Raw genomic sequence first — 25,306 nt, forward strand, 5'->3', positions numbered from 1 at the left:
TCAGCTCTTATACATATATAGCCTACGGGAAAACGTCAATAAAAAGATACTTCGCGCGGCGAGTCGAATATCGAATATTTCAAGTATCGAGTGATACTTATTCGATATGTCGATAGTGAGATATCGATAGTTTCTATTGGGTATCGAACAAACATCGATGGCAAGGAAATTTCAAACGTAAAGAGCGCGCTTTGTGCAGAAAAATTCCGTTGTATGTTTGTATCACGTTCGCGAAACAAGTGGTATAATATTTCATGTTTTACGAGATTTTTACACTGCTATCAACAAAAACTAGAATACTCGACGCTTCTTTATTTATTGTCCGATGATCGTGGCATTCATTCCACAATATTGCAACCTCAATAGTCTCTTATTTTTTACAACACCACAAGCCAAGAACAAGATGCCTGTAGGTAGATCATGTGTGGTTTGTTCACTGGAGGCAGTTTAATTCGTTGAGCGGGTAGTATAAAATTTACCAATGAAAGAGGTTATGTGATAGAATCAGCCAATGGGAATGGAATATTTGAATTTCCCGCCCATTAAATTAAACTGCCTCCAGTGTTCATAGCGGAAAAATTAAAAAACCATAAGTTTCATGTAATGATGAAAATTAGTTTTTCAAAAACAAAAAAAAAACAAAAAAAAAACAATTAATCAAACTGAGTTAGTAGATCATTAAATAATTGTCTCTAAATAAGTAAAGCTGATCAGGGGATTGTTTACAAAATGTAGTTGAAAAGAAAGTTTTCATTAAAAATTTGGAGTTTAGTGTGTGCGTAGCATCCATAGTTTTGTTTGAAAACAATCTGAAATTTAAAATAAATTTAACCTTATTTGAAACTCCCCTATTTAAATTTAAATGATTCTTACCTCTCCTACCAAAAACTATAGGTATATCCGTAGAATAGTTATTTTCGTATCATGGTAGACATTTTTTAACCAAGAAAAAAAATTTTCCAGCTTTTTTACTGCAGCATCCCAAGAACATAAATTTGTGTCTTTCGCAATAACTTCTTTCACGTAAACTTTACTCGCTCGTGTTTAATGACACAGTTACAGATCACAATGAAAAATAACTATTTGTAGCATACATTGTACTTTGTCACTCAATGCAAATTTTCTGTGCAAAATCAGCGAAAAATTTGTTTTTTGTCCATGAAAAAAAGAAATTGTTGAGCTCATTGACATTAAACGTTATTATCTAGGAAGTTTTTCTCTAATAGTATCGTCTTAATACTGTAAATAGTAAAAAAGGCCAAAAACACTTTTTACGGTATCTGACTTTTCTACACTTCATTTTTGTAGATAACAATTTAATTACAAAAGTTGTAAATCTTATAAAAATACACTTTTTTCCGCATTGGCCGTATTTATTATGCCCATATTACCAACTTAACACTGAAAACAAACAAATTATTTAAAAATATCCGCAAAAAACCATTTTACACACTCAAACGTTTTTATATGGTATTAATGAACTAAATTTTTAGTACAAATTTTATAAATTATATTCAAGTACACTTATTTGTGTTTCACATTTCCATCTATAATAGACAAAACAATAACTGCCCCTGTTTAATAGCTAAGTTAGTTAATGCGGTTAAGTGAACTCATTGGATTTGAAAGATACTTTTCACAGTAATTATTGTTTACTGATATTAGTTATGATTAGAACACCTAGAATAGACTAACAAGTAACAGGTATTACAAGAAATCTGATGATATTTCGAAGAAGTCTAATGCAACTTTATCGCTGTACAGATAAACTAAAAGCATAAAAAATGATGTAAAAATTAGGGTATTTAACAAATAGCCCAGCAAATGATTTGAAATTCCAATACATTATTTTTGATAATATTAAAAATAACATACTATAATCATATAATATTTTTCGATTTTTATAATACAATCAAGATTAATACTATTTGATTTGTTTGTACTGTAAAAATTAATTAAACAAAATCTTTGATTGAAGTTAAGATGAAATAAAATTAAGCATAATTTTTGAATATCCCTCATATAATGTACTATAATATGTTTCATACATTGGTACTAAAAAAGAATTTAGAAATAGTTATTTATTCATTTATGTGATAGCATTTAAGTTAAATATTATCTTAAAAAAAACATCATAATTAACCAAATGAAAATAATTCCATTTGATGGGTTGGTAATAATTATTTTTAAAAATTAAAAGAAAATAAAAAAAAATAATAACTGTCTTTAATGTCTAGATTAAGGACAAGTAATAAGCCTTATTATTCATAATTGTCTATTACAAGTTAGTATTAAAATTTTTTAATCCTTAATATTATTTTTTCTTTTTTTTTGTTCCTGAAATCAAACAGTACAACCATGCCTACATAGATTATTTTCTATTATCCTTTACTATTATTTTTTTATGTAATATAAAATGATAAAAATGATTTATTATTAACATTATTAATAGCTATTAGTTTCTGATAAGTCTTAAAAAGTCAAGTATTAGATAGTGATAATTAACCATAAAAATTCTTTCTAGTTTCTACTTTATTCCCATGTTTCTATGACATTTATGATGAAGAAAAATAAATAAAAGATAACTACTAATAGTAACACTTATTAAACTTTATCATAGCCTCAAATTTAGACTCTATGAAATATTATTTTTAATTATTTTTTATTTCCAATTCAAATTTTCACTTGGGTATTGAAAAAGTAAAAGTCAATTACTTCATGTTGTCTTACAGTTTGTAACTTATTTTTAATGAACATTTTTTTTTAATGTACATTAATTTTATTTATTTTGGTTATCAATTAAATAAATAAACAATTTACTTACAAGAATAATTTTTTTTTAATGTTTGTTTAAAAAACTTGGAAATTAGTATATTTTAGCAGAGCACCCTTCCAATTCATTAATAAATATTTATTCCTACGTATTCAGTTTATTACTTTTACAATACATGAATAATTTTTCGCAATAGTGGGCGGAAAATGGATATTTTCCGCGCTGGTATTAGTGTGGAAAATCGATTTTCCCACATAGTGTGCGACAAAGGTGTGTGGCAAAAGTTTTTCCGCACAGTGTGCGGAAAAGGTGTGTGGCAAAGGTTTTTGTCGCACAGTCTGTGGAAAAAGTGTGCGGCAAAGGTTTTTGCCGCACAGTGTACGGAAAAGGTGTGTGGAAAAGGTTTTGCCACACACCGGAAAAAATTTTGCTACACACTGGAAATCAAAATTCAAACCTATTTTGTACCTATTTTCCTCACACACTGCGAAAAAACTTGTACGCAACTCGTGCGGGACGATTTCCCGCACTCGTGTGATAGACTCGCACTCGTGGCCGGTGACGGTAACTCGTACCTTGCGATCACACTCGTGCTACGCACTCGTGTGCTCAACTGGTACTCGTTCCCGTCAACTCCGGCACTCGTGTGAGTCAATCACTACTCGTGCGGGAAATCGTCTTTTCCGCACTTGTTACGTAAATAACTATTTTATACAATTTTTTCATATTTTTTCAAAATTTTCAAAAATTACTAAAAAATTTTTTGTACTGTACACATATAATAATTAATTTTTATTGTATTTGATTTTTTTTTTAATTTTTTAATTTTTGATTAAAGTAGTTTTTTGACTTAAAGACTTTCTTCACGTAGTTTATGGGGTAAAGTGCAGAGAAATGACAGGAACGCTAATGTGTACAGTAAAGCTAGCAATTGTTTTTCTTATGTGCATGTACTCATATACATGCTTTTACGCACACTATATCCCCTCTTTCTAAATTCATTTAAAAAGCAAATTGTGGGTCTATTGAAAAGTTCGATAGGTTTATCTAAAAGAAATCTCTTATACCCAAAAAATTGGGAGATTCCTACAAATCATATAAATGCCATTTGATGTAATTTTTTCTTATGGTAACATGTTAAATATCCATTTTTTTAAATGTGAGATGTATAAAATAATAGCTAAGTCAAACGAGCTGCAAATGTTCGTGGGTATTTTTTATGCTATTTCAATATACGCTTAACGTTTGAATAATATTTGTCAAAAAAACCTATGTGTAATGAGCGTCTTGAAGGGACATTCACTGGCATGTAATATTACCCTGTTGAAGAAAGCTATACCACAGGATGGTTTTTCTTAATTTTATATATATAATTATTTTTTGGGTATTAAATGGAAAAAATTTGAATTCTACAACAAAGTGCAGCTTATTCTATAGTGTACTCTTAATGTTATAAATGGTAAAAATCATTTCAAAACGGCTGAAAACCCGTTTTACAGCACCTAAATGTTCTACATTACATTGGTAGATAAAATTTTAAGTACAAAAGTTCTGGATTTTTTTAAAATACACTTTTTTGTATTGATCATTTTTTGTTTATAGTATCGTCCTTACACTTTATAAAAAGAAATCGTTTCAAAGTATCCAAAAAATCGTTTTATAGTATATAAATTTCTTACGTATCATTTGATGATCAAACTTTTAGTACAAAACTTATAGATCTTGTTAAAATAGATTTATTTGTGCTTGGCCTTCACGTCTTCAGTGATATCCTAACACAAGGTACAGCAAAAAGCGTTTTGAAGTAGCAGACAAATTGATTTGTGATATGTAATATTATTTATTATTTGACATTTGGTGAAAAATTATGAAATCTATTTGGACATCATATTAAACTATAAGAATGACCTGCAACTAAAATCCTATGGTTAAACTTACTTTCTGGTCTGGCAAACCTTGGATTGATCATGCCTCAAATGCAAGACACAACGTTTTGCATACATTTAGCCAATTCTTATCGTTTCATTAAAATATTTAGTCTACACTTTTTCAAATAAGTATTATTGATAAAGTTTATCTTTGTAGCTTGCATTTTGTGCCATTCGGAATTAAATTGACTCAACAACTATAAAGTAGTTAATAATAATTATGGCTAATTATTACCCACGCAACACAACTTAGAAACGAAATTTTATCAATGGTAAGATTACAATATCTTTGCTTATTCAAATTAGTTGTATGGACTGCAGACTTTTTCGAATTTACAGCTTCTTATCTTATCAATAAAGTATGAAACCTTCGTAAATGTTAGTTATCGTAAATTTCAATACCACCTGCAAATGTTAATAATTTATACTGATCCAACTGGTTAAAATCGATGTATTTATCTTTTGGTATCAAAAATCTTTCTCGATAGAGAACATTAATATTCACTCTAAATATTGTGGAGTAAAGTTTTTTTTCATGACATGCGTATACAAGTAATTTAAACTACAGGCATGCATGTAGACGCACTGCTTCATGCTAATTTTTTTTCGTTACCCGTTTGCTAACTGAACTAATTAGTGATTTGAGCCTAGCTCTTGCATAGCTTATATTTCTGCTGGAATTATTTTGTTATGTTTATTAAATTTTATGTACCTACTAAAAATTAATTACTTTGTTGATCACGTTTCTGTTTTAATTTTATTTCTATTGATTTTCATTAACTGTATGGTTTGCTTTTACAATATTAACATTAATTTTAACGTAAAAAATTGAAAACGATTTCATGTTTCGGTATTGAATATCACCTAACATTAATTTCATCTTCACAAACTAAAATAAACTTTTTAGTCATTAACGGTGTCAATGCATAAAATTCTAAAGTATTTAATATACTGTGAATAAGTTTTAATTGTCTTTCAAAAACGTTCAACGGTTACCTAAAAATTGTTTACATAACAAAAATAAATTTGTTTTTATTACATTTGGATTCAAACAAAAATAACAGATACGCATATGTATATATAAATAAGCTACTTTAAAATTTAAAGTTTTATGATGTAGTCTGAATAAAAAATGAAAGAAAAAAAATGTGTAAACATGTTAAATATTTCCAATCAGCATATGTATTTGAGGTAAAAAAAATACTTTTTGGAAAAACACGTATTAATGTTAGCAACACGAGTTATCACAAGTCATCTTAATAGGTTCGTGCCACAGATCAAAAGTTAAAGCAGCTCAAAAAAAAGGCAACGAAGATAGGTACAAATAACATTTATTTCAGTGAAATTCATCAAGAATCTGTGATTGATTTTGTTATTTTGATAAATTAAAAAAAAAATTTTTTTTAGCTGTACAACTTACCGGTGGTGATAAATTAAACAAATATAATAAAATATAATAAAATGCGACGATATTTTATTCAATTGAAAGGGTTTTATTTAATTTCAGTGGTGACTATCTAAAATTATTATCCATGCAGTGTTCGTAAAAATATTTTTCTTCAATTTTTTAGTTGTTTTACGTTTTAATACTGGATTTTTTGAAAAACATTAATTCATAATATTGAAACTGTACTAGAAAAAAAGGTAAAATTTACTTTTACAGATTAAATATGTATATTATTTATTTTTAAACCTTACATTTTTTCATTCATGGATAGTTTTAATGTTATTATTTTTAAATTTAATAATAATATCCCAACAGTACTTGAAATGTAACAATAAAACAATAAATAATCATCCCTCATTAATTTTTACTACAATCGGAATTTTTTACATTTTATGAAAAATTTTAAATAATCATAAAACTATTTTATAAGCTACGTAATAAGACCAAAAGCTAACATTTAATGTGGCAATCACTGATACAACAATTTCTAATGCATCAAGTTTAAAAATGGTCTAATGTGTATTCTTTTTCGTAAATGTTGATAAAATAATATTTTCATTACTCTTAAGAGGTAATCTACGTAAAATAGGTCAATGAAATATTTTGACATGGTGTTCTACAATAAAGTATAATCGTAATGTTTGTTAACCTTTCACAAAAGTGCCCCAACGAAAGTTACCCAAAATTGCCCCGTGAGACAAAATTGCCCCCTTTACTCCCTACCGTAGATATTCACCGCGCGTAAAGTGTAGCAGTAGACAGCGTGTGTTTGTCTTCTGCTTTCAGTTGTAATGGTGTGGCGTGTAGTGCGCCGTTACCCATTGTTGAAGCAACGCCGGAGTGCCGTGCCGGATGGACGCGGACGATGAATTTAACAAGAAAATCAAAGCAGTGATATGTGCACGCGTTAAAATTAAGGGCTGATTGTTGGTGCGGGAGAGTGAACGTGACCCTTGGCCTAAAGGAAAATACACCACGCGATGATGCGTTGGAGGATGTCAGTGCCGAAGCTGTGCAGGCTTCTATTTGCCTTCGTCGAAGTAGTCCTTGGCATTTCGGCTTCCACCCACTGGGTTGTCACCGAAAATGGTAGAATTCAGTCCATGGTACGTATTTTTGATACATTTTTTTTCTATTCTCTTCATCGTTACAGAAAAAAAAAAAAAAAAAAAAAAAAAAAGAAAGAAAGAAAACACGATGTAGTGGTAGAACCGTATATTTTTGATTGCCTGAGCCGATAATTTCGAGGTTAAATATAGACACGCGCCAACTCTGATGTTAATACATACGTGTCAAGTATGTTTATGCATGTGCGCATGCTATTCTACACTTGACGCATATTTATTATGTATACATAGTACACTGTACACTCAGCTACTAGTTTAGTTAGATTTTTTTTCTTACATTGATTTTTTTTTTTTTTTCACCTGAACACAGTGAACAACAGTGACAGTATTATTTTTCAATAATTGATTTTTTACAGCAATAAACAGATGAATTGATATTTTTTGATCGAAAAGTTTCTGTTTCGGATTTTTTGGCTTATTTCACACAAAAAAAATTCTTGTAAAATTTTTGGAAACTTATTAGTTTTCGTAATAAAAAAATTTCTAAAGTTCAAACAAGTGCGTTTTTTAAATAATTTTCAACCACGTAAGTAGTAGTTAGCGATCACTGCATTTCTTACAATTTGCCAGAACTCAAATTTTACCCTACAGTGTGTACTTTCAGATAAAAAAAGATTTATGATCGTTTACTCTCACACACTTACGGTATTGTTGACCGACGCATAGTAATTTTTTTTACCTTCACGTTCCATGTAATATATACCTGTATACACCTCATATACAAGTATAGGCTTTCGTATATACTAGGTACAAAAACGACCATGCCTTGATCAACAATGCCGTACTCCTCTAGCAATAAACGATCATGAATCTTTTTTTTATCTAGAAGCATAAACCCTGTAGAGGAACATATAATACTGTACTCGACCATACGTGGTTGAAAATTAGAAAACATGCATTTTTTCAAATTTCAAGAATTTTTTACGCGATATCTAAATTTACTAAAATTCCACGAAAGGTCTCTTTTTACGAAAAATTAGCCAAAGGATCCAAAAAAAATTTTTTCGTGACAAAGATATTAATTTTGTCATGCAAATTATTAATGTATAATAATTTATGATTAAAAATGTCAAGGCAATCCTTATTATTTACCATGTGCAAGTAAATAATATATCAGTTTCAGAAGTTTTACTTGAAAAAGGCTGTTTTGAATTTTATGCTGAATCTTGCAATTATTTGACTGGAACATTCTTTTTCTTCGATGTGATTAATTCAATTTAAAACAATCAGATTGTGGCATAAAAATGAGTTGTATGCTTACAAAATTTTTGCTTGAAAATTAAGATATAATTTTACATACAAACTACAATGCAGACAATTCTTACATGTTATATTTGAAACTTATTTTACATTAAAAATGGACGACCTTATTTGTGCTTACACTTATTGCTCTGAGAGAAAAATAATTCAGTTCTACAATAAATCATACACTGAACGATAAGCGTTTGTTGCGTATCCAATGTACATTAAACTTTATTATGAGCATTGAAACAACAGTAAAATTTAGTTCTATCAATTCGCAACAGATAATATTTTGATGTTTTAAAACGTATTCATGAATGTTAATTATTAAACATCTATGCTCACTCAAAATCCACTAAGTGATCTTACTAACTAAATCATCTTCACTTTGTTTCAGTTACGAATTTGACAAATGAGACAAACGTTATTTCCATCTTAATTAAATGAAAAATGTACTTGAAACCACTATCACTTCATTAGAATTTTTTCAGAATAGACTGTTCTCATTTAGATATCAATGGCTAATATAAAATATGATCTTCTTTAAAATTTTTGGAAAAAGTATACTCAACAAGCGAACAAATTTATGCAAAGCATTACGTCATATCACATGCAGTGAAAATTCTGGTAAAATGTTTGTCTCTTATGAAAATTGCCTGAATGTAAACTGTCAGCTTTGATGTTAAAACCCAAAGCTACCAACAAAATTTGAACCAGCTTAGATAATAACTACTTCAGTTCGTCAAAAAACTTTGTCACTTTGTTTTTTCATCTTTTTTTACCTTTAAGAGAACTACAAAGATGACTTTGAAAAGAAACAAGAGGCAAAATGCAAAACACTGTGTCTTGCATGTAAGGCATGACCAATGTAAAAGGTGCCAGAGCAAAAAGTGTTCGAATAATAGGATTGAATTTTAATATTATCCCGTTATCATATTCAACTGAATATTATTATCAATATGCTAACTTTGAACAAAAAAGTGTATTTTTAAAAGATCTACCATTTTTTGTTATTTATTTTGTCTAAAAATGTGCTGATTTGGAATTAGACGGTGTAAGATGATTTTTGGGCTATTTTGAAACGATTTTTGCCAATTAAATCAAGACGGCACTTCAGAGAAAAACTTACTGCACAAAAAAAATTTCATTTTAATGAGCACTAAAACTTTTGTATTTAACATTTTGTTGTCGAATTAGAATTTAATACTGTAAAAAGGCCACAAAACGTTTTTTTCGCAGTTTTCGCATACAATGTGCTCTATAGAGCGTATTCCGGATCAATTGAGTATTTTTTTGAAAGTGAAATATGTGAAAGTTTTTCTGTTTTATATGTGTGGTTAAATGAGAAAAATGCGTTTGAATGTAAATGCCGAGTGTTGTCATGTTAAAAAGAAGTTGTTGATTTTGGTTAAAAAAAGACGTTCAATTGGCGACCAACTACAATGACATTTTGTTCGTTAACAATAAATTGTCTCTTTATTTGATATTTTTCTAAAGACATTTCCTTCTTCGCACGAAGCTGATTTTGTCAGTTACAGAGCGTCTGCATTGCGATTTAGAGCAAAGTGTATAATACAATAAACTGTATTTTATACGAGATTCACAACTCTAGTCTTTTAACGTGAACGTGTGAAATGTATGTTAAAAAAGTTATCGCTTAAGAACTATGAACAAAATCTTAGCCCATTTGGATCATCATTGCTTGAGTTAGTCGAAAAACTTGATGACGTATACACATACTTCTACACGTACCATGTGACTAACTCAGATCACCCTCATATTAGGTTCAACATTTGTTTTATATTGAAAATAGACGATTTATAAGTGGTTACACTTTTTGCTCTGACAAAATTATAAGGCACTCCTATAATCGTTGGTCAAGCCTAAAAACTGTTCCACAGCAGTTTATATTTTTTAGCAATCATGATACGTTACTTTCAACTATTCTGGTGTAATCTTAATTTTTAAAATAATATCTAAATATGTCACCGAGTCGTTTAAATTGATTTTTAGTTACGTGTCGTATTTTTATTACAACGAAGGTTCTTCTTTAATTTCGTCGAAATACTAACACGGCTATCAATACTTGATGCATTTTTTAATAGTTTAGTAAAATTTAGTTGCAATAAATATTTTTACTTTGCGAACTCGGTGCATAAAAAATTTTGTTACAGCTGAGCTCGTGTTTAAGTAATTTTCTAGACACCATCTAGAAATCAATAGTTTAGTTATTTTCGAACTGTATGAATTTTTCGCTCTGTCCTCGAAAACCTTATCCCTAGATATATAGTTGTAAAATAATGTAAAATACAAAGTTACTGTTTTAAAAAATATGTATTGATTGATTGTGTTTTATTTTTAGCCTGAAACTGTTTTTCAAATGAAAAGGCCATACGATTTAATTTCATTTATGGATCAAGAAGTTAGGCGGGATTCTATAGAACAACTGGTGAAGAGTATGCAAACCAGACGGGCCAAGATAGATGATCAGTTTTACAGTTTGCATAGCACAAAAGATGTAGAAGATGGCATAAAGATGACTGATTCTGATTGCTTGTTACGAGGACATTATGACGCCGAACTGGACTTCCATTACAGTACAGTGATAAATGTTGGACGCAGAGAAGGAATAAGGTAAAAATAATTTTTATTCATGAAACTTAATATTTTTTATCTAGGATGGGGTATAAGTTACACACGCAGCGACAAATCTGTGATGCTCAATAGTTACCGTGTTGACATTTTTTGTGCTAATAATTATGTACTCAGTTAATTTAGTAAAGCCAATACAAAACAATTATTGAAACATAAAATCAAATGAAATATTGAGCTAAAACAAAAGCGTAATACAAATCATAATGTCAGAAAAAAACAATAGATTTCTGATTTTTCAATAAATATTTTTGGTAAATAACTTTTTAGCGATGTATAGTTTTTTTTTTTGCAAGTAAAAAAAGCCGCCTCTTCTATCGAGTTTTAGGAAAAAAATAGAAAAAATGACCTACTTTTATAAATGAGACTATATACTATAGGATGATCCTTGAGAGCTGCTTTATGTAAAACATAACTCGTACCAAATATTTAACTTTACAATTTAAAATTAAAGTAACACTTTATTTATTTATTTTTTTTTTAATTGATACTTTTTTAATTTGCTAAATCCCACATCAATGCATCCACGAGCACTTCACATAAGGACAAAAATTCTAATTGTCTTTTTTTTACACCCCTACTAAATGCATCATTTACTTCATGTCCGTCACGCATTCCTTTTTTTAAGGACGAAAAACTATGTAGTAAGGGAGACCGGGGTAGTCTGGCCACCCTAACTTTATCACGTTGTTATGAACGACTACTTGATTGTAGAATAATTTAAAAAACGCAAATAAAAGGGGCCGGATGTGTAGAAATAGTATCCAATTTGTTGAGTTATTTATTTATAATAGATGTAGTTTAAATATGAAAAAGTGAATGCGTCTCAAACTGGCCATTTTACCCAGGGCCGGGGTAGAGGTGGCCATACCCCGGGGTACAGTGGCCATCGATTTAAAAGGTTGTTATTTTAAATGTTGCTACTAAACTTACGTCTAAAAATTGAAAATTTATGTAAATTAATAATTACTCACATAACAGATTGATAAATAAATATGTATATCGACATAAATATTTTTCTGTCAGTATACACATAGAATAAAGAGAAATATATATTTTTCGGTATATCGTAACTGCAATTGGAATTCATTCCAGCCTTTATCCACAGTTTTTCTCTTATACTTACGCACCATGACTTATTTTTATTGCACCTTTAATACCGAATTGACTTAAAATGTGACTAATTACTTAAGTACTACATAACTTTCACCTGACACTGTTTGTTTTGTTTTGGCTATAAGTACGATTAAAAAGTTTAGGTTAGGATCCGCAGATTAGCAGACTGACTCAGTATTGACGTAAACAACAAACTCGATGGCCACTGTACCCCGGAGAGATGGCCACCACACCCCAAAATAGGACTATTTTAAATTGCTTATAATTATATTTCTAAATAATATTTGGTAAAATAAAAAAAAGCAGATTGTAGATTGAGGTTCAAACTTTCAATTTGTATCAATTTTGAATCGATTTAATGTATTTTCCGCTTCAGGCAAGTTTAATAATGTAGCTGTTCCTCCAAATTTTTTAACTATCAAATTTAATTATTTAAAAATTTAACAAAAAGTAATTCTATGGTTTTATTTTATTGACGACATGTAAGTAGAGATATATTTCAATAAAAAAAAAAATATATTACATTTTTATCTCAATTAAATGGTTGAATATATCCAGTGGCCTGTTTACCCAGGTGGCCACGATTACCCCGGTCTCCCTTATCTATTATGATACTAAATTTTATATCTCCGTATTATCGCAAGGTATTAAGGAAGTTCTGTACGTATCATCGAAAATGCTTGGGGTCTGTAATTTATTGTGTTTTTGATACATTCTATGTTTTACAATTAATATGTGAACGTTTTTTGGGCAATCTCAGCCATGTAGTTATGAGATATCTTGAAATGAAAAATAAGCAATTTAACGTGTGATATTATGGGAAAAGTGTTATGAGCTATAAATGACATACATTATTTATATATGAAAAAATGAAAAGAAAAAAGTATTTTAGAATAAAATACAAAAGTTTTGGGAGTTTGTAGATTAGTACAAAGTACTCCAGATGTTAATATGATTTTTTGATTAACCTCTATTTCCATACTAAATGACGAGAAAATATACATTTTGTTTACCAAGACAGAAAAATTCAGTTTTTTGCTTAGGTTAGTAACACTAATACAATCGTGCCTTGACTAGAGCTATAGCCGCGCACATTAAAATTTCATATTTACATCGAAAAGTGAGTTTATATAAATATTTCTAGATCAAAAAGAGAAAGAAGTCATAATGTTCATTGAATAAATAATATTGCACAAATGAAGTGATTTATTTTTCATTTTATCTTCCAGTTTGGTTGTGAAAAATTTGATTTTAACACATTTTTTATACAACAATACAAATTATAGTGATAAAACGAATTTTTTTTTATTGTTCGAAAATAAACACGTTCATTCATTATTTGTATACTGTCATATATTACTATGAAATTGATTTTTCGAATGAAATACACTGAAGTAATGTACTTATAATTCGTTCTTTATTTTTTTTGTGTTACGCGTTTTAATCTTCCAAACACTTACGGACATTATTTAGTCCTGTTTTTTTTTTTTTTGATAATTGTTTGAATACCGCCTACATCATAACAAACACAGATGTGAACTCAAAAACAATAACTCTCTGTCGGTGATGCGGCACCACTCCTCTGAAAGACAGAATCAAACCTCCTCAAAGAGGCTCATACTTTTTATAAATTAAGTACGAATGAGATAAAATTTATTTAGGTATCATTAATTAGATTTTATGGAATCAGCATCAATTTTTTCAGAATTGTTTATGCAGAAATTTTTCGATTTTCAAAACAATACAAAAATCTCATTGTAAGATTTATAGGAATAGACACAGTATATTTGCTTTATAATATTAAATAACTAATGCACGAAAGTTTATTTAAAATGTAAACAGATAATTTATCATTAAAATGTTTTCTTCTTAATATTTTTTACGTCAGAAGTACATATTCACAACTTATTTTAAAATGAAGACAAATGAAAAGAGAGAAAAAAAAAGAACACAATTATTGGCAATTTTTAACAAATTTTTATCGCTTCAAGTTCTCGTAGCTTATTCCAAAAATTCTATTAATGCTTTTGAAAAATGAGACAAATAACAAAAACATTTTTAAGGTGGCTTGAGTTTTTGGTGCTGTACCAAACGGGAGACCCTTTAAATTTGTATGGATTATGAAAAATATTTTTTGTTCATTGTCATGATAATATTGAATATCTAAATCACATTTTCAAATTCCAGAGTTTGGCCTAAAAAATTATAAAATATCAATAAAAAGATATTATACAAACTCATAATTTTAATCCGTGCATGCGCAGAAGATGATACATTACTTTTCTCTAAATTTTCTTGAAATCTAAGTGGTTGACATAAAATTTTTATAGTTGTAAAAGATTATTTATAAAAAAAGGTACAGTACCATATTTATTTATAGAGGTTTGTCATTTACTTTTAGAGTTATAGTCGATTTCGTGATAAATCCCATAAAACTGCGTATTAATTTGGTGAGTTTTCAGTAGCGATCTTCTGAAAAATGAAGTGGTTGACCCTAGTATTTTTTTTATCGCAAATGAATTAGACACACTTTATTAACATAATTTCAAAATTTTAGAGATTATTATTATTCCGAAAACCGTCAAAGCCACCTGACGGAAAATATTTTGTTGCACTTTTGCCCTTCTGTATAATTCTGTTAAAAGGCTCACAGGCTGGGTGGATAATTTTCATGCCAGTGTTTAGTTTTTACTTACATCAATGAAATTATTTCGTAGAAAGCAAGTATTATTAAAATAATTTATCTTACAAGTTGAACGAAAAACAATTTTTTTCAGTGACAAAGATTTTGACTTCGAAAATGTTCCACTTGAGAAACAAGCAAGAGTTCCAGACTGCAAAAACACATTTCCACTAGACTTTAGCATGTATACATTCGAACATCTCAAAGTAAGTTAGCTTCTCGTAATTTTTAAAGACAATTTAGATTGATCTAATCTCACTATCGATTCTCTCTTTCTTATTTGTTCAGCCAATGCGAAACAGGAAAACGTTGAATCAAAAATTCGAGATAGGTTTGATAAAATACATCCCAACTTCGGTTGATTTGAATCTATTCGGTCATCAAGTTTCTCACGGTCTCATACGCAACGCAACATCATGGCTTCATCTACACTTGGCCAGTGTATATTGGAGGATAAAGGGTAATGCTTACGATGCCCTTGAGTGCTCCAGAAGAGCCATTGTCAAGGCACCGAGGTGAGGAAAAAAAAAAAAAAATCAATCACATGCTGTGGTTTGAAAACGCTTTTACACCGAAATCCCAAAAATTCCACAGACGATACCGCGACATACCTCTACAGACCACCGGTGGTATTTTTCACGCGGCCAATTACTCCAAAGAGGCTGCCGTTGTCTTGCACAACGCCATCGAATACGCGCCTACCGAACCCTTGCATCATCTAACTCTCGCCAACATTTACGCCCACTTGGGCGAGTACAACAAGTCCGTGGAGTATTACGACAATGCCATCAAGTACAATCCAGATTTGGATGTGGCCAAAAAAGCCAAACACACCATACTGTGCAACTTGAAACTCGAAAGTTCCCTAAGTGCGTTGCATCAGTAAGTAAATTTTATTAAGCCTTATTCTGATACATCGAGTAATTTTGCTTACATGAAAAAAACTCTGATTCCAGACAGTTGCTGGATATATTAAATGAACTACGTGCCTACCACAACGAACAAACTGAGTACTTGAGTCACCAAGAAAAACTTAAAGCCGGTTACCTGAAATCGCTCAACAGTATACTGTTGCATCCTCACGAGGACATTCATTACGAATCTTTGGACACGCTTTTGTCGCATTACGGCCAAGCTTGTGCCCAAAGGGGTGTCGATGACCCTGTACTGTCGTGCGACGTTACCACGGAGAAAAAGGCGATAGCTCAACAGTTGCAGCTTGACTACGGTATTAGCCTTCAGATTTTGAAAACTGTCGAAGTTCAAGCCAAAGAGATCCGTAACAAGATGATCAAGGCGAAGTTTGCGAATGGTACGACTCACGACAATTTTTTCGATCCATAAAAATGCCACGACCAGTGTTAATTTGTTTCGACTCTTTTTTGTGTTACAGATGATTTGGAACAGTTTCATCAGCTCCCGGATTACTCAAAGTTTTCCACGGTCTTCATGAATCCAACCGACAGACCAAAGTATCATCAGTTGCAAATAAAACAGTCGAACGAGGCGTTCGAGAAAGCAGAATGGCCATCGGAATCTTATTGCAAAAGATTGATACCGTTCGATGTTAATGTCAAGCAATACGTGCCGGTCTACTTGCCACCGGAAAACAAAGGCTATATGTGAGTAATCGTAGTTGTCAACAGTCAGTTTTTCGCGGTTTTTTTTTTTTTTTGTTTTTTTTTGTTTTTTTTTTTTTCTTACGAAATTTGAAAGCTTTTTGATTATTCAGGGACAAACAGTATTGTTACTATAATTCGGTATGGCATATGCTACCCCTTACAAATAGTGATACAATTCGAAAATTTAGAAAATTTTTGATTTGAAAAACGTTGCACCAAAGTCATTCTGTGAGAAGAATAGTTTTCTCTGTTTTATGTGGGCCTCGTGGTCCTCATGATAGTCGGTATGTCAGAGAGTTCTTCCTTACCGATTAATGATTGCCTAATTTAAGGCGATCAATAAATTTTGCATACATTTGCATGAAAAACATGTGATTCACACTTTCAATACAAAAAAAAATTAAATTCATGAGAATATTGAGAATGCATTGTATTAAAAATTGTTAGGTGGTGCATGGAAGTTTTATGGTGTTATAGTATCGTTAAATTTCATAAATTTTTGCTTCAGATTAGTTATGAATGACTCATAAACCATGAAAGTAACATGTGAAGTAACAATTTAGTAAACAAGTGGATTTATTGATGCAACAAACTACGTCTTGCATGTAAGGCACGAAAAATTTACAGATTACCTGAGCACAAAGTGACATTCAAATTATGGAATTTTATTTTGAGACCATTCTTACAGCTTAATACCACATCCAAACTAGTTTTATATAAATATTTTGAGTTTTTCGGAAATTTAAAGAAAATTTTTGTTATTTGCTATTTTAAGACGACACTATACACCGAAATGATAATCACAAAAAAAGTTTTTCAATAAGATCTACAAATTTTTGTATCAAACATTGTGTGTGCAAATGAAGTGCAAAAAAAAAATTTTCCAGCTATTTTGAAACAATTGTTTGTTTAAATTTTTAGGCCTTCAATATGGATGAAAATTGCTGATACAAAAAAAGTGTGTTTTCATAAGATTTACAACTTTTTTTAACACACATGTCCATGAAGGCAACATAGAAAACTTTTATATAAAACGAATTTTTTGCTTTTCGAAAGCAATTTTTACCGTTTAGAGTATGAAAATGGTACTATGGAGCAGAACTTTCGTAACAAAAAAAGTTAATTTTAAATGAACTCTGCAGTTTTTGTATTCAACACTGTTATAGAATTTGAATTTTTTCCATTCGTTGAAAAAAAAATTTTTTTTTATGCAGTATTCGGTCAAGAAGTTTTGTTATATTGTCGTCTAAAACTTTATCCTTGAACATAAAAGTGTACAATGCACGTGATAAAAGTTATCGCCCAAAAAAACTGTTTTTTTCTTTTTTGAGCATTGCAGTAAAAATGCTAGCAAAATTTTTCTATTTTATAACTGTCTAAATGCAAACCGTAAGTATTGATGCTAAACCTGAAGATACCTTCAAAATTTGAGCCCATTGGGATGATAATTACTTAAGTTAGTTAAAAAACTTGTAACCAACTCAGATCATACACTATAGGTTCAAAATTTGTCTTCCATCGAAAATACAGGATTTATGTTACATTTTTTTAATACTTATCTTTTAATATCCAACTGAAGGATCTACCACAGCTCTACGTTAGTAAAAATTGAAGTCATGAAATTTCTCCCCCCAATAGTTTTTAGTAAAGCTAATCATTTGCAATTAAAAAAAAAAAAAAATCAACTCATGCAGTAATAATAAGTTAGGCTCATTCGCACACTTTTCAGAACATATTTATTCGTGAGTGAGTTGATTGGGCTGGATCCCGGCAAAGAGCATCCTCTACCTTGGCGACCCCCCACGTGTCAGGCATCCAAGGCTTTTACGTGGAAGTACATACCACCAGAGTTGATCAAAGCTACCACTGGCTACAACTTGCCCGACCTGAGTCTTACCTCATTCCTCACTGGACTCGTTCAGGATGCCGAGGTCCCCGAAATCGGTCAACGTATCTTAACGGCCTTGAACTCTGTACGTAAAATACTCTTCAAAGACCTTTCCAAACATATAATACTTTTAAAATGCATTTTTGTTTTTTTGTGGCAATGATTTGGAAAAATAAGTATTTTGATTAGACTAAAGGTTTATCGCCCGGAAAGTTTGAAGGCGTACATAACTTTTAGTTACTATTTCAATTACAAATTTGTAATCTCAATAGTAAATAACATCGTTTCAATATAAGTGTTTTTCTAATTCAGTAATTTGCTCACCTAACTTTAATACATATTTATTGAAACAAGTTTTTTTAGTTTGAAAAATAAAAACAAATTACTCGATTCACTAAGGTCCTTTAGTAAAAATAAAATTTATTCAAGCAAGGAAACTTTTTAAAAACTGTATAAATATTCTCCTAAAACATAATAAACGAGATTTTAATGATTATTTTGTATCAACAAAGATTTCTAATAAATATAATACATATCAGCGGTGTCGAATTAAATAGCTCAATGTAATGGGAATCGTTTAAATATGAATAAATTGATGATAAGTTAGAAATTTTTGGGGGACTAGGACAAATTTATTTTTGATACCAACTGTAATTTTCCCTGGATCAAATCTCGTTTTTAAAGTATACATAAAATTTTATTGTCAAATTAAATTTATTAAAATGCATGCTATATTCCCGCTCTTTTTCTCGATGTGCATAATTTTATCAAACGATTGATTAAAAAATAAATTTCATTTGACTTCAGAAAGTAGCAGCGCCTTGGGTGTTATCGATGCTGGCTTCGTTGTACTGGCGGGTTGTTGGGAAGCCTCGTAACGCACTAGATTGTCTTCAACTAGCGCTCGATACCGTGCCCAACAAATTCAAGGATGTACCGCTGATTAGCATTGCCTCAATCAGTCACAAATTTAGTGTGATTGACAATGCACTGTTTGTCACCGAAGAAGCCTTTAGGATTAATCCTGTTGAAGTAAGTTACATTTAATATAATTCGATTACTTTATTTTTAATAACATTGAAAATAACTTACAATGGTTTCATGTGCACGATAAGAAAATTTCATTGGTCTTACAAAAATACAACCATTTAATAATCTTAGTTGACAAAAATAATTCTTAGTGTGGTATTAAAGTAGACATTTTTAAAATAACACAAAGTAATGCAATTAAGTAACATATTTAGTATCAATTCAAAGTAATCGAAATAGATTTTTTTTAATCATTAATTTTCTGTGAGTTATAATTAAACATCATATTGAGTTAAAATATACGATAATCACATTTCTTAATCCAACTGATTTTTCTATTTTTAACAACTGTTTATAGCTGATACATTATTAAAAAAATTATTTTAGAGTAAATTATTAAAGAGTAAAGTAGTAAATTATCAAAAAAATAATCTCTTAAAAAAAATTAAGACCAACTTATAATTTAACGAATACATTTTCTCACAGTTTCTAATATTTAGAAATACAAATAGGTTAATTTAGTTTTTAAGTATATATTTATATGATTATGAAACTTTTTTTGTTCGTGACGATGGCGAGGACGACGGGTAGTGTGGTAAAATAGCCTTTTTTTATATAGTTAATAGACAATAGCTGCAAAATACGTTCATAATACAAATACTTATAAATGTAATTCTTGATCATTGCGGTGCAAAGAGCTAATTACAAAAGTCTGCTTTGATAAGTATTTATTAAAGTTAAGTGGGTAAATTGTTAAATTAGAAAAACTTTTTTGTCGAAACAATATTATTTACCATTGAAATTAAGTACGAATTATCTTTTTGCCAAATTAATTTTACCACCTTTTTTTCTGCCAATTATATTGTCACGAGTTTTTCAAAAATATCGAAATACCCTATATCGTAACTATTTTCTATATGTGAGTTGGATTGGAGGGGATAAAAAAGTTGATCGAAGCGCTCATGGTGGCCAAAATATTGTTAGTTTTCGGAACACTGAAGCCTAAATTCCAGTTAGTGTACTTACGATTGACCTTTTTCGCCTCGATCTTAAAACTTGGCATTATTTTGACATATAACATGCGTAAAAGTTATAGATTAAGAAATAAGGAATTCCTGTAATTGTATATGATAAAACAACTCGTAATAATAGTAATATTATAAATTATAAGCGATTATGATATAGTAAAAGGAATAAAATAACACGTTGCATTCTCTTTCTCATCTGCAGTGCAAGTTTAGTGCATGTTAGTTTAAAGACCTGCAGGCATTTTCATGGTTGCATAAATAATCATGTATAAAATTACAATTACTGAATATACCATCGTCAAATATGTCTGTATAAACTCCTTGTTTACTTATCTATAACTTTCACCGATACTGTTAGTCAGAATTATGCTTTGACTTTAAGATTTTCGTGTAATGAGTTATGCGGGTTTTGCCTACTTTATACTTACTAGTTATGTCAGGTTTTATTGCAAGCGCTTCGCGTGCCTTAATTATTTTGTTACTCGATTTGATTTAGATTTACGAATATTTTTCTATTTCGTTATTAAATTTTAAAACACAACCAACCAAAATAACTTTCTTGCATTTTCTATCATGTAAAAAGCTGATAGTGTATCTAACTCCAGATGATCGTAACAACGCAGATTAATTTTCTTTCAATTATGACTTCAATTTAACGCAATTTATATTTAAAACAATTTTTGTCAGTTAACCATTTGATCTATTTTAATCTAAAAATATCATCTATTTAGTTATCTTACATTATAAAATTTTAACTACGTCAAACATTGGCTTTTTAAACTATATTATATAAAACTCATTTTCAAATTCACCCGCTCTTCGTGAGTCTCGTCCAATCACAGGTCGTATAAAAAGGCTTCAATCACGTTACAATAAGTTTTTTATCGTAGGATACAGAGCTATACGATTTTTTTGGGAGCTCGTCCGTTTGGAACTACCAGAGATCGCTCAGAGGAGTTCATATAGCGAATAACTAGGAGTAAAAATTCTCGACTGTACAGTAAACCTATTCATGCTCTGAGTTATCCATACTCCATTACTTTTAATAAATATAATTATTTAATTTTATGGATTTTATGAAAGATTACATTTCTGGATCATATGAATTAATAAATCTTTCATAAGAATTTTTTTCATGATTAATAATTTGTCGTACAATGTCAATTTTTCGTGAACAAATTTAATAAGGCCTTAAATTTAACTTGTATAAAATTATGAATACTTATAAAAAATTTTTTTTGGTACTGTGGCACCTACAGCATATTGGAGTAGACTTTGTCTAACTACTGTCATTTAAAATAACTACCACTCTTCTAATACGGTTCCGTAATACACTTATAACATAGTCTACTTTTAACTTGTTTTAATGATAACTACGTTGACCGCTATAACCCAATTTTGATACAAGTAGAAAACATTTTTTTAACAAAGTGCATATATTTACTTGGAATTGAATCTATTTCGATATCAATAATAATTGACAGTACTCGGCATGTTGGTTATAAAAATAGCCAACTAAATTGTTTGATAATTGACACTTGTGTAATATTTCATCATGAAGTGTATTATTCACAAAAAATAGGTGTGTAAAAAGTGAGGATATAAAAATATCTACGTACAAGTTATGATAAAAATACATTGCATAACAGAAAAAAGACTTTAAAAAAAGGATATCATAAAACTTGAATCGCGTTGGAAAATTTTTTTTATTATTTTTTGAGACTATTAAGTATTAAACAGTGTCAATAGAGGTACTTTTTATAAATAAATTGAAATCTATTTCTTCATCCCCAGAACGTTTTTTGTCATGACAACATAATGACTGATACAGATCCAAGTTCATGTTACATAATATTATAAAAACAAATTAAGCTTTTCATAGCTTATAAAATACTTTTCAAATTTTTATGATAGTTACACAGATAAGAGAATGTTCTTATGGCGAAGTGTCAAACAAATTTTAATATTTTTTTAACAATCGATGATAACGGATTTTCCTTTTATTCAAGAACTATCATAACTTTCATGTTTATCAGGCACTATAAATGGCTGGCTTACCTTTTTTTGTTTCACACCTTTGCTGCTGATATATTTGTCGTTATTATAATGGACTCTAGAATTGAAGAACTCAGAATCATTTATAATTAATTTAATATCCTGGAATACGGAATTTCACATATATTTATTTATTTTTTTTCATTAATATAATGTATTTTATGCTTATGAGTACATTCTTTTATAAATTTTTTCTACCCATTTCTGTAACTAAAAACGTTTATCTCTAATAATAATAAAAAAATTGATATTGAAGAGAAAAATTTTCAAAATTGAGAACATTTCGATAGTTTATTTAAAAAATTATATTTTGCATCATTTCTTCTTAATGTGAAATTTTATATATATATATTTCTTAGTTAACCTTAGGGGACAAAGTTTTAATGAGAAAAACTCATTACAAGGAAACGCTTCGCCTACACATGGCTTGACCTCTTCAAGCTTTATTCATAACATAAAATAAATAATAAATACATAACTGATACGTACGTATACAATAAAATCCGAAAAATACTGCAAATTACGAGGCAAATTACCTTTGACAAATACTGAAGCTATCACTTGACATATAGAACAGCTCAATCGTACATAAGTCGAATAAACAGCATCAGCATAACATGCTGTGTTGTCCATTTTTAGTTGAGTAAACACACGTACGTACATATTTCAAACGAAGTATAATAACCTGAAAACTTACAGTACGTATATATAACCATATTAATATTTGCAAGTAAAATTAGAAATGTTCTAGTTCAAAAAACTTTTTATATGTACGATTCAAATTGTTAATGTCCTCCTTTCCCATTAATGTTATGATGGTTTGATTGTTTCTGGAAGTCCTGGTCCAGTTTTATAATTTTATGAAATTTGTACGTATATTCTAGAAACCGTTGCTATATTGAACTATTTAAAGTGTTTGTAAAAAAATTTTGAGAAAACGGTCGAGATTTCACAGCATTGTTAGTGAAGATCTGCGGTAAACTCATGAAAGTATGATTGTTGTTGATTTAACGACGTATTTATTACGTGAGAAGAGATGCAGTAAGAAATAAATGCAATTTTATGCAACAGGGAGGGAAAAAAGAGTCATAGTCTTATTAAAATGATGGGCATTAGTCCCAATGTAATTATTCATAAAAAATTTTCAGCCAATGACGAATTTCCTCTACGGTACGCTACTGCACATAAAGGGCAACTACTCGGGTGCCATTCACCACCTGAAGCAAACCTTGCGCGTGGAGTCTTTCGCGATGGAAGGTAAGGCAATGTCGATGCTCCAGACGATCGCTTGCCAGGAGAAGTTCAGTACTCAGCCTTCAGGTGATTATCGAGGAGAACTTTTCTGACGACTGCATCCATCCACTTTTTCGTCATTTACACGAGTGGATTATCTTTTTTTATGCTATGTGTGTTTTTGTCATCACCAGTTATTGTCTTAATTTTGTACCGAAAAAACAGATTTTTTTATTTTTCGCGCAAAAACCACTTGTTTTTTTTCGTCTCATTTTATTTTTTTTAACCATGTGTGTGAACTTGAGACTTCTACTTACTTACCACGTTTTTTTATTTATTTTTTTATTTTTGTATGAAATTTTTACCCACGTGCATTGACGTACCGATGTGTTCTTTTGCCTGATGCACCGCTCGCGTGTTTTCGCAGCTCACGCTTTTTCAATATTCGCCACGTGACAGCACAGCCAAGCCTTTTTGTTGTAGAACCGAGTGACAACGACGACGATGGTAAAATGAGCTGGTGCATCGGCTATTCCGCCGACGATTTCGATAATTACGACCCGCGTCGAAGCAAAACGTTTTGCGACGACGACGGCAATAATTGCAAGCGCATCGAGTGCTACGACACGTTAGACAAGGATTTTGACTTCAATGCCTTGTTTGAGATGTGAGCGAGGAGTCGTTCAGTCTTTGTGATATCTACTGAATATCATATGCATATTTTCTCTCGAATCGCGTGTTTTTTAATAGACTTTCTTTTTTTTTAACCGACCAAAGTGGGGGTGTGGCTAGAATAACTTTAATGAATACGGTTGCATGGGCTCAGGTAACTGGTGCGAGAACCATCTGCATTTTTGAAAAAAATTCTCGTAATTGAACACCTGTGCCTTGTTTTATGGGATCATTCCAAACACACAATTTGTGTTACATAAGTGAGGAGCAATAAAAAAAAAAAATACATACTTACTTTGCGTGTATTAACAACGAAAATGTTCGTTACTTTTATAATTTGTGATAGGCGTGAAAAAAAAAACAGTTTCTGTATGATGGTGCAGAACAATGATTTTTTTTTTTTTTTTTTTTTCAATGACCAAAATGGATAAAAATTTTTTTATCTGATTGACGTTGTACTCGACATTATATATACGGTGTTACATTGGTTGTTTATTGTGGCAAGTTTTTTGTACCGCTGGCGATTTTCTTATGGCACATGTACTGTGAACAAATATTTAAAAAATTTTTATAATTCAACTGTGTTAGTAATAAAAAGCAATTCCAAAACTTATTGAATAATTTTCTTTTTAAATGTGCATCATAAATCATCTGTACTTCCAAATATCATTCAATCCATCCTAATCTCTTACCTTGCACTTGTAGTCCATATTGACTAGAAAGTTATATATGCTCAGATTAATTCTTTATCCAAAACATAATTTATTTTTTACTGAAACTAACTTATACTTATTTAAAACACATGAAAGCA

At 30.1% G+C, this 25,306-nt stretch overlaps 1 protein-coding gene across 1 annotated transcript; it reads left to right on the top strand.

Moving 5' to 3' along the window:
* Positions 1-6,973: 6,973 nt before the first annotated feature.
* Positions 6,974-24,903, top strand: LOC106643876 (tetratricopeptide repeat protein 17). The gene is made up of 11 exons (XM_089590060.1): positions 6,974-7,254; positions 10,880-11,151; positions 15,063-15,174; positions 15,257-15,483; positions 15,563-15,850; positions 15,925-16,280; positions 16,362-16,590; positions 18,320-18,563; positions 19,286-19,510; positions 23,739-23,910; positions 24,307-24,903. The coding sequence occupies exons 1-11, from the start codon at positions 7,129-7,131 to the stop codon at positions 24,492-24,494; spliced, it is 2,439 nt and encodes an 812-aa protein (XP_089446186.1). The 5' UTR covers positions 6,974-7,128; the 3' UTR covers positions 24,495-24,903.
* The last annotated feature ends 403 nt before the right edge of the window (positions 24,904-25,306 follow it).

Source organism: Copidosoma floridanum, unplaced genomic scaffold (assembly GCF_036245765.1).
Source record: "Copidosoma floridanum isolate Cflo_tuat_1 unplaced genomic scaffold, Cflo_Japanese_pri ptg000011l, whole genome shotgun sequence".
In the NCBI taxonomy this organism is placed as follows: Eukaryota; Metazoa; Arthropoda; class Insecta; order Hymenoptera; family Encyrtidae; genus Copidosoma; species Copidosoma floridanum.

Coding starts and splice junctions, on each gene's coding strand:
- LOC106643876 (XM_089590060.1), top strand. CDS start 7,129: ATGATGCGTTGGAGGATGTCAGTGCCGAAGCTGTGCAGGCTTCTATTT. Junction 15,851..15,924: donor TCCCTAAGTGCGTTGCATCA/GTAAGTAAATTT, acceptor CTCTGATTCCAG/ACAGTTGCTGGATATATTAA. Junction 19,511..23,738: donor TTAGGATTAATCCTGTTGAA/GTAAGTTACATT, acceptor AAAAATTTTCAG/CCAATGACGAATTTCCTCTA.